This window comes from Hippopotamus amphibius, chromosome 12, assembly GCF_030028045.1.
Source record: "Hippopotamus amphibius kiboko isolate mHipAmp2 chromosome 12, mHipAmp2.hap2, whole genome shotgun sequence".
Taxonomy (NCBI): domain Eukaryota; kingdom Metazoa; phylum Chordata; class Mammalia; order Artiodactyla; family Hippopotamidae; genus Hippopotamus; species Hippopotamus amphibius.
In genome coordinates this window covers 16,112,431-16,123,222 of record NC_080197.1, presented here as the reverse complement: position 1 = coordinate 16,123,222, position 10,792 = coordinate 16,112,431, and the positions used below count along the sequence as shown (strand labels likewise).

The 10,792-nt window shown below is 43.3% G+C and overlaps 1 protein-coding gene across 1 annotated transcript; it reads right to left on the bottom strand.

Annotated features, from left to right (window-relative positions):
• Positions 1-6,639: 6,639 nt before the first annotated feature.
• On the bottom strand, positions 6,640-9,017 carry LOC130833224 (antileukoproteinase-like). The gene is made up of 4 exons (XM_057702643.1): positions 8,867-9,017; positions 8,034-8,192; positions 7,433-7,582; positions 6,640-6,849 (listed from the first exon to the last, which is right to left on the bottom strand). The coding sequence occupies exons 1-4, from the start codon at positions 8,946-8,948 to the stop codon at positions 6,845-6,847; spliced, it is 396 nt and encodes a 131-aa protein (XP_057558626.1). The 5' UTR covers positions 8,949-9,017; the 3' UTR covers positions 6,640-6,844.
• Between the last annotated feature and the right edge of the window lie 1,775 nt (positions 9,018-10,792).

Here is a 10,792-nt window from a genome sequence, read left to right as displayed (position 1 = left end):
ATTGCATTGACTCTATAAATAAATCTGAGGAGAAAGTACATCTTAACAGTATTAGGGTTTGCAATCTATGAATATGGTATCTCTCTCTTTCTATTAGATAGTCTTTAATTTCTCTCAAAAAGTTTTTACCATTTTCTATATAAAGATTCTGCACATCTTTTCTTAATCGTATTTATAGCTACTTGATTTTTTATGCTACTGTAAAAAAAATCATCTTTGTTTCTTTCTGGGGTATAGAAATATAATTAATTGTTTACTGCTGAGTATCTGCTCTGCCAGCATCAGAAACCAACATTCATGCCCAATATAGAATCATTCACTGGGGTGATCAGCCAGCTATGTGGTGGCAGGTTGATTACATTGGACCACTTCCATCATGGAAGGGGCATCAGGGAATAGACACTCTGGATATGAATTTGCCTTCCCTACATGCAACATTTCTGCCAAAAGTACCAAATGTATACTTACAGAATGCCTGATCTACCTTCATGGTATTCCTCACAACACTGCTCTGATCAAGAAACTCACTTCACCAAAAAAATAAAAAAAATAAAAAAAATAAAAATTAAAAAAAAATAAAAAAAATAAAAAGAAACTCACTTCACAGCAAAAGAAGTGTGGCAATGGGCCCATGCTCATGGAATTCACTGGTCTTACCATGTTGCCCACCATCCTGAAGCAGCTGACTTGATAGAACAGTGGAATGGCCTTTCAAAGACTCAGCTAGAGTGCCAGCTAGGTGACAATATTTTGCAGGGCTGGAACAAGATTTTCCAGAAGGCTGTTTATGCTCTCAATCAGTGTCCAATATATGATGCTGTTTCTCCCATAACCAGGATTCATGGGTTCAGAAATCAAGATGTAGAGATGGGAGGGGGACCACCCACCATCATCCCTAGGGAGCCCCTAGCAAGTTTTTTGCTTGTTTTCTTGGCTTTGTGCACTGTTGGCTAAAGGGGTTAGTCCTGGAGGGAGAAACGCTTGCACCAGGAGACACAATGATTGCATTGAACTGAAAGTTAAAACTACCTTCCGACCACTTTGGGTTCCTCATGCTTCTGGATCAACAGACAAAGAAGAGAGCTGCGATGCTGGCTGGGGTGACTGATCATGACTACCAAGGGAAAATTGGACTACTACTCCACACTGGAGGTAAAGAAGCATATGTCTGGAATACAGGAGATCCCTTAGGGACCGGGTAATATTATCATACTCTGTAAGTAAGTCATTAGAAAACAATGACCCAACCCAGGCAAGGCCACTAATAGCCCAGACCCCTCAGAAATGAAAGTTTCGGTCGCCCCATCAGGTAAAGAACCACAACCAGCTTAGGTGCTTGCTGAAGACAAAGGACTATGGAATGGGCAGTAGAGGAAGGTGGTTATAAATACTGGCTACAACCATGTGACCAGTTACAGAAATGAGAACTGTAATAGTCATGACATTTCCTCTTTATATTGCTATGAATACATGTGTGTACGTGTCTTCTTTATCTTCTTTCCTCCCTTATTACCTTATCATGTAACATAAGATGTATTGACTTTATATCATAGTATTTACGTATGTTAATTTTACATCATAGTATTTAAGTTACCGGATGTGAAAGAGGAAAGTAAACATCACTCAAGGGCTTTACTTCCTCTTCTGGGGAAGGAATTAATGTGTTTTGGGTTGTATTCAGGATAATGATATCCTCTCTGGCAGCATTATGACCCTGTCATTGTCTTTTCTTGGAGATTACGTATGGTGTAAGGAGATCCATATGCGTGTCGAGTTAACTTGTAATGGTTAATTTTATGTGTCAACTTGACTGGCCATGAAATGCTCAGGTTAAACATCATTTCTAGGTGTGCCTATGAGGATGTGTCCAGATGAGATTCGCATTTGAATCTGTGGACTCAGTAAAGTGAATTGCTCTCCCCAATGTGGTGGGCCTCATCCAATCTGTTGAGGAAACAGTAGAACAAAAGGTGAAGGGAGCAGGAATTAGCACCTTCTTTCCTGCCTCTCTGCTTGAGCTGGGACTTCTCACCTCATAATCTCCTGCCCTTGGACTAATTTACACCATCAGCTCTTAGGTTCTTTTTTTTTTTTTTTCCTTTTGTTTTGGCCAAACCGTGAGGCATGAGGGATCTTAGTTCCTCCTCCAGGGATCAAACCCGAGCCCCCAGCAGTGGAAGTGCAGAGTCTTAACCCCTGGACCACCAGGGAAGTCCTAGCTCTTATGTTCTTAGCTTTTCAGACTTGAACTGCATTATACCACTGACATTCTTGGGTCTTCAGCTTTCAGACGGAAGGTTATAGGACTTCTCAGCCTCCATAACTGTGTGAGCTAATTCCTCATGATAAACATAAAGAAATACACACACACACACACACACACACACAAAGAAATACACACACACACATATTGCTAGGAATACATTTGTGAGATAGATATATATATATATCCTACTGGTTCTACCATTTCTGTTTCTCTTAGGGTAGAACCCTCTTACTCTGTGCTAAAAATTACTGTTAAACTCAATAAAAGTGGTCAGTGTGAACTTTAAAAAAAAACAATTGCTTTCATTACTAGTTTGAGCTTTGCCCTACCCAGTTGTAAAAATTGCTCCTTTTTACATAACAAATATTCAAGAATGCACAGATTTTCTTTTAGACATTCTGTTCCATTCAATAAGGCTGTTTGTTTATTCGTGTACCAACATCATACTACTTTTATTATTATAATGTAAAAACAATATAATAATATTTTGATATGTGGTATGGCTAGCCTCCATTCTTGTACTTTTTAAAAAAATGTTCTTGGTTCTTCTGCAAACTTTACACTAATATATGAACTGTAGGATCACTTTGCCAAGTTTTAAAAAATCATGTTGGGGTTTCTATTGCAGTTATATTGAATTTATAAGTGATTTTTTAAAGATTTTTAAAATTTTAAAAAAAATTTTTAAGATTTTTGCAATCTTTAGGGACTTCCCTGGCGGTCCAGTGGGTAAGCCTCTGTGCTCCCAATGCAGGGGGCCTGGGTTTGATCCCTGGTCACAGAACCGGAATCTGCATGCCACAACTAGGAGTCCGCATGCCGCAATTAAGACCCGGAGCAGCCAAAATAAATAAATAAATATTTTTTTAGAAAAGAGTTGCAATCTTTAAACATTACTTCTACATTTATTCAGTTCTTATTTTAGACCTCCAATAAAATTCTTTTTTTTTCTTATTCTTGAAGTTCTAGCATAATTTTTAGGTTTGTTCCTAAGTATATTGCAGGGTTTGTTTCTTTGATTATTTATGTCTACTTTTATTATTTCTGACTGATTATGGGTAATGTGGAGAAATGCTATAGAATTTTGTATAAACCTTATATCTAGCAACTCTGATGAAACGTTTCATCCATTGTATTGAACGTCTTAAATTGTTATGTAGGAAATGATACTGTCTGCAAATAATGACAATAATCTTTCTTTTCATTCTTATACATGTTATTCCTTTATCTCATTGCATAGTTTTGTATATCTCATACACTGTTGAAAAATGGGGGTGACTTATTTTGTTTACGACTTTAGAGACAATACAGCTGAAAATTCAACTTAATGTGGGTTTTGCGGCAAAGTGTCAGATAGGTGTCTTTTCTTTTGGATTAATTTCTATCCTTTCATTCCCATTCTTAATTTTAATAAAGAATTCACATATCACTTTTAGAAGAGTTTTTTAAATCCTCATGAATTGTAATGTTTAACATTTTATTTATTTTTAATTAATTAATTTTTATTTATTAGCTGCGTTGGGTCTTCCTTGCTGTGCATGGGCTTTCTCTAGTTGCGGCTAGCAGGGGCTACTCTTTGTTGCGGTGCAAGGGCAGCTCATTACAGTGGCTTCTTTTGTTACAGAGCATGGGCTAGGGCTTCAGTAGTTGTGGCACACGGGCTTAGTTGCTCCGCAGCATGTGGAATCTTCCCAGGCCAGGGATCAAACCTGTATCCCCTGCATTGGCAGGCAGATTCTTAACCACTTTGCCACCAGGGAAGTCCTAACATTTTATTTAAGAGGTTCCCAACCTTTTTCAGAGAAGACAAAATTGGCACATAATTATTTTTTCTTCTACAGGCCAGAATATTAGGTTGCAGTATCAAATTTTTGTTAACCTCAGCAAATTTGTTATTTACAGCTACATAACAAATTGTCCCAAAACTTACCATCTTAAAACCATAAACATCATCTTACAGTCTGAGGGTTAGGGTTCATTGAAATCCTGATGTATCTTCATGATAGCAGTAGATAGAAGTCATGAATATATGTTGACATGGCTGAAATAAAGTAATCTTCTTAGATACCCAAGAAAAGTATGAGTAACCCTTCCCTGAAAGGTCATATGATTAGTGTACATCTATCCATTTTGTAAACCATAAATAATTACAGTCCGTTTTGTAAACCATAAAAATCTTATCCCTCAGATCATTACACCAGAAGAACAAGAAAGTCTGAATGCTTATAATTTGTATTTTGAGCAAGGATTCTAGAGTGGATTTTGGAAGGCTTTATTTAGACTCTGTGTAAACTTACTATGTGTTAATTAATAAAACTGAGTGGTTTTTATTTTTTTATTTTTTCTTCTTTTTGGCTGCACTGCATGGCATGCAGGATCTTAATTCCCTGACTCTGCATCGAACCCGCACCCCCTCCAGTGGGAGCACGAAGTCTTAACCACTGGACCGCCAGCGAAGTCCCCCCAAACTGGGTGGTTTCAAGTGTGTAAAACTTGATGTGTAATTGATGAAGCGTTATCCCACCACCACCTCTAACATTAACCAGCCTTGTCAACTCCCATCTTATTTAAGGTTGTAGATAAGCGATGACAACTGTGAAGTATTTGAAGAAAAAAAAAAAATCCAGGAACAGCTTGGGCGGGTGGTTCTGGCCTGGGGAATCTCACAGGGTGTGACCAAGCTGTTTGCCAGGACAAGACTAGACTGAGACTGAAAAATCTACTTCCAAGTCTCTCACATGAGCGTTGGTGGGCCGCGACTCTGCACAGGCTGTTGGCCAAAGGCGTTAGTTCCTCATCCCGGGGGCCACTCCACAGATGGCTGAGTGTCCTCACGACCGAGGCTGCTGAGTTCTGCTAGAGCAAATGATCGGGGAGAGCACAACCTCCCCACATGGAAGCTAATCTCTTTTAATGATCTGATCTTCTAAGGACATAATGATCTGTCACTCTGCAATATTTTACTGGTCACAGAGACCAACTGTGCAAAAATGTGGGAGGGGACCACGCAAGCGGGTGAACACCAAGAAATGAGGATCATTGGGAGTCAACTTAGAGGGTGGCTAAAATGAATGAAATTAAAATAAATTGAATGGCTCATAAAATGAATTAAGTGGCTCTTCCCCTTTTCCCTCACCTCTGAAATGGTTAATTTCATACATCCAGTTGTTGCTCTTGGAATATTGGTTGAAATAGTATGGAATATTTTCTTAGACCAGTGGCATTTTCCAGAAAAGGATTGAATTCAATTTTATTTTGTCTTTTTTTTTTAAATCATTAATCTAATCAAGTTCTCTGTTTCCTTTAGAATCCATAGAGCACAGAAAAATGTAGAGCGAAGTTCCCTACTTGGCTTTAGCTCTAGGAATTCCGGCTCTTGTTACTCTTTCCACTCCACTGAGTCAAGAACAATATTACCCTCCTATGGTTCTGGCCAAGAACATGTCATCAAAGTGAGCTACCATGACAATACTATTGTTGGGAAAGTCAGTCTCATGAATGCATCCCCCACTGCAAAAGAATGGCCCTTGGACCTGGAATACTTACTTACTAAGACATAAGGAGCCCACACAGCCTGTGGCAGGCTTATCGCCATGTGTGAAAACATTTTTCCCTGTTTCAAGCTCAATGCTTGCTCTTTTGTTTTGTGTCAGTGTGTGCCCTCTGGCATCTGGTTAACCCCACTGCTGTATCTGTCCTCGGCCGGAAGGGGATGGGATCCTTCTACCATGGCGTGAGAGGAGTGTCTGTAGCTAAATTGCCCAGCATCAGCTGCCAGGAGAGCCTCCCTGGCCACGGGAAATCGAAGCCTGCTGTGGAAGCATCTTGTGTAAGTGAAGCATTGCTTCATTCAATGCTCGACTAAGTTGTGCTTTCCTTGGAGACTCCAATACCAATATACAATGGACAGACAGATGTGTTTAGAGTCCTCCCTTCGGACTGATCATTGGTGCATGTTGTTCTGTTCAACACTTAAGATAGAAGAAATATTGTCTTGGGAGAGAGAAGAAATGAAAGAGGCTCAAGACCATCACAGAAGGCAAGTATCCACTCTTTTTTGAGAACCTGCTGTGGGCCCGTAACATTGCTATGCATTTTGTATCGGATACCCCAATGCTCCAAACACTGTGAGAAGTTGATTTTTATCATCACTTTGCAGGTCAATAGATTAAAATGTAGGAGATAAAGTCATTTGTCCCAAATCACAGAGCCACGTCTTTTCAGACTCATGATGTAAATTCATGTCTGTCCAGCCCCTAAGCCTCTTTCTTCCACTCCATATCTGTAGGACGGAGGCCTCTTATCCAGACATTCCCCCATCACCTCCCACCCACTCATACTCCCCAGTGAACCACAGAAGCAGGATGTACAGAGAGAAATATGCTCATTTATTTATTGACCAATCAAATAGGCATTTGCTGGCAGCCTACTGGGTGCCAAGCCTTTCTGCAAAGAAGATAGTGGTGATAGGACCAAGTCTTCACCACGGAGTGCCCCAGTGATCCAAGCCTGGGAGTAGAAGTGAAATTCCCAGACCACATAGAGCAGGAATCCAGAACCTCTTCCAAATGGCGGGAATCAGGCTGTGAGAGAAAATGAGATCAGGGCTTCGATATAGGAACCAGCCAAGTCATCTCCACATTCTCCCCACAAGAAACCCTTTGAGATAGAGGAAATAACAAGGTGCTGAAATAGTTGAATGAGCCTTGGTATCAGGAGGCTGAGTTCAAGCCTCTATTTTACTAGAAAACTCTAAAGTCAGAGCATTGAGCAAGATTATCCTCAAAATCCACCGATCTTTTGGGCTTTGTCCCTAGATGACATCCTGGAAATAACCTTAATTGTACATATTTAGTGCACAGTGCTTTTGATGATGCACTTTCAAGTTCATTATGTCCATTTTACAGATAAGGAAACTGAAACTCAGAGTCACTTGTCTGGGCCCTTACTCAGAAGGGCTGGATACAATCAGAGCCATGAGCCATCCTATGGAAATCCTTGCCCTGTGGCCCAGGGAATAGGGCTCTTGAAAGACAAGGGAGTCAGGCAGAGGCTCTGCTTGGGATCGGGATCAGGAGTCCCCGTGTTTATATGCCTGGAACTCCAGAGGGTTGAGACCAAGAGAGCTGGAGGGAGGGAAGTCAGCCTGCCCCAGCCCCTCCTTACCTTTCACAGGGGGAATGCAGTCTTTTCCACATGCACCCTTGCAGCACTTTAATTGACCCCTGCACTGGCTGTCTGTCTCACAGCGACTGGGGGGGTTAAGCATCTGACATTGGATGTTGACCACTGGACACTTCCCAGGCTTCTCCTTAACTGGTGAGAGTAGAGTTATGGGTTAGAAGCCTTATACCTTCCACATCACTCCCTGCTTCTGGACCCCAGCCCCTGCCCCAGCCTGATCACAGAGAATCATCACTTCCCAGCCCCAAGACCACCATGTCCTTCCTGAGGCCAGGGCACCCCCTGAAGGTAGGATCTGGCTCTCCTCTGATATCGGGCCCCCAGTCAACGCAGGTAGCTGGTTGTCCAGTGCTGCATGGCTGGGTGGCTGCCAACTGCCTGGTTATCTGAATGACCAGATGACTGTTACCTGAAAAACTGACCACCTGGCAGACTGGCTGCTTTACCAGCCAAGTGGGTATCTCCCTGACAAACTTGGCTCAACAATTCTTGGCAAGGAGGAGGCCTGGCAGGACAGGACCCTGTCCCTCTGATGCTGTACCCTTCAGCCCTCTCCTCTCCACCAACTCTCCCACCTCCTTACCTGCTTTCAAGATTTTGACAGGGTCCAGGCATTTGGCTCCACAAGTATCAAGGCAACATTTCTTCTTATCTGGACACTGCCAGTCACTCCTGCACTTGGGTTTCTCAAATCTAAGGCAGTGGGCAGGTCTTCTAGGAGGGCAGGCTCCAGGTTTCAAAGCTTTTGAAGAGAAGTTTAAGAGTTTGGGAGAAGGCTGGGTGTTTGGTAGCCATCACAGCTCCTGGACAAAGCACCGCTTTCCAGGAGTGACCCTCACCCAGGTGACTGTCCACAAAATCCAAAGGGATGTCTCTGTCTGACCTCCATGAAGAGTGACAGGCTTGAAATCATGCACATGATCAGGAGAAAGGCATAGGGCTCCCAGCCAAGGTTTCCAGTCCCAGGGAAAAGCGGGAAAAGCAAGGCTACACATAGGCAGAGAGGCAAGCTGAGCATGATGGAGAGGGAGGGAAATAAACAGAGATAAATAGAATCAACAGGCAGGTGAAGTGCTAGAGCCAGAGGCAGGAAAACAGAGATTAAGGGAAAGAAACAGCAAGAGTCAGAATGATGATTGGAGAGCCACTGGCTGGGAAATGAAGGTGGGGAGGGAATAAGAACAGAAAGGGAGTGAGACCTAGGTTGACAGATGGCTGAGTAAGAGAAGAATTTCCAGAAGCTCAGAAGCTTGCACAGAGACCTTGGAGCCCAGATGGACATAAACACACCCCCAGGGACATCTCCAGAAACGAAGCTGAGAGATTACAGTCTAGAGAATGGGACATCCCCATGCCACCAGAGGCCCCCACCTCTGACCTTGCAGCCAAGATTGTACCAGGGTGACTCCAACTCACCATTTTCAGCACCTTCCACAGCCCAAGGTGCCAGGGTTCCCAGGGCAAGAAGCACAAAGGGGAAGAGGCCACTGGACTTCATGGTGAGGGCACAGTGACTCTGGTGGTCAAACCTCCCTCTTTATACTTTCCCTAGTGGGTGTGGCATTACCAGCATTTCCTTGGCCCCTCCCAGCTTCAATAGCATAAGCAAGAAGCTCAGCCACAGATCAGGTAGCTTGATACCAGAGACAGAGTGCCACATTCCTGTCTCAGGCAAGACTGCAAGGCCAACAGAGTAACTGCCAGGGAAGAAACAGGAGAAGCTGGCCTGCAGGATGTCACCAGGCTGATAAGAAAACCATCTCAGGTGTCCATCTGAACCCTGAGCATCGTGGGGGCCCCAGGCCCCTTAGCCTTGTTAGTGGAGCTGGAGGTAAAAGGTCAACTGCAAAGATGCTATTTAGTCTTGGATTCTCAGCTGAGATGTTGGGCAATGAACCCTTAGTTCTCCCCCTGGACTCCCAGGGAATTGTGAAACTCTCTACTGATTGCTCAATGCAATTTCCTTCTCAAATTTCAGATGACATTGAGACAGACTGGAACCTGGGACCTGGGACCCAGGACCCTTTGATGCAGTGCTTGCACCTGGACAAACGTCTCCTCCTCTCCTAGAGCAACAGCATACAAAGAATCTATAAGAGACTAAAAATAACTGTGTGCATGGGCAGTTGGGGCAAATTATGCACAATAAGATACAAAAAGACCAAAAACCCAACTGCCACTTCTGAGGTGTGGGAGCAAAAACAGTGTACTGTGCATGCACCCTGCACACAGCCCCACCAAGGGGGTAGGCAGACCACCCAACCCACCCCTCCGGCCCAGCCCCCCTGGACCCACCCATACCCTCACCCCATTTAAGGGACCAGCCCACCACCTCCCCAGCAAGCGAGCAAGAGAACCTATTACTTGTTTTTGCTCCCTGGTGCTGCAGCAGTCAAGTCCCAATAAAGACTTACCTGAATTTCTTGTCTGGCCTCTTAGCAAATTTCTATGGATTAGGGACTTCCTAGGTGGCGCAGTGGCTGAGCATCTGCCTGCCAATGCAAGGGACACGGGTTCAAGCCCTGCTCCAGGATGATCCCACATGCCGCAGAGCAACTAAGCCCATGTGCCACAACTACTGAGCCTGTGCTCTAGAGCCCATGAGCCACAACTATTGAGCCTGTGTGCTGCAGCTACTGAAGCCTGTGCCCCTAGAGCCTGTGTTCCACAAGAGAAGCCACATCAATGAGGAGCCCGCTCATCACAATGAAGAGTAGCCACCGCTTGCCTCAACTAGAGAAAGCCTGTGTGCAGCAATGAAGACGCAATGCAGCAAATAAATAAATAAATTTATTTTAAAAAACTTTCTGTGGATTAAAGAGTCCAAGAACCTGGGTTGCTAATAACGTATCCCTCAACCAACAAATATTGATCTCCCCCAAGTATTTACACTGTTGTATCTCTGGTGCCTATTCCATGCCTGATACATAGAAAGTGTTCATAAACAATTGTCAAATAAAAGTACAGAAGAAAGAACTCTGCCCTCAACAGATCTCTTTGGAGCTCAGTCTTCCCAACTGTGAAATGGGTTGATCCTAAAAAATCAGCCTTCTCAGAGAGTTGCGAGGTTGTGGGTAAGACAGGACCCTGAAAAGAATAAATGTTTTCCCATACGACTAAAGAGAATTGAATCTGAGATAAAGGGGCAAAACAACTCACCAGTCACTGTAGTCAACCTTTAGTTACAGTGTGTAATTTGAAGTGTTAGAGGAACACTTCCTACCCCCAAATCCCCAGCAGATTTCACACGCTAACAAAAAATGATGCCCGCCATAGATTGCTGCCTGTATAGATTGCTTCTAACAATCAAGAGATAGTTATCTCTAGAACTTTGTCTAACCA

Excerpts from the sequence above, each read along its gene's own strand:
- LOC130833224 (XM_057702643.1), bottom strand. The coding sequence starts at position 8,948 with ATGAAGTCCAGTGGCCTCTTCCCCTTTGTGCTTCTTGCCCTGGGAACC. Across the intron at positions 8,193-8,866 it reads TGTGGAAGGTGCTGAAAATG|CTTTGAAACCTGGAGCCTGC; the intron begins GTGAGTTGGAGT and ends TCTCTTCAAAAG. Across the intron at positions 7,583-8,033 it reads TGTCAAAATCTTGAAAGCAG|TTAAGGAGAAGCCTGGGAAG; the intron begins GTAAGGAGGTGG and ends TACTCTCACCAG.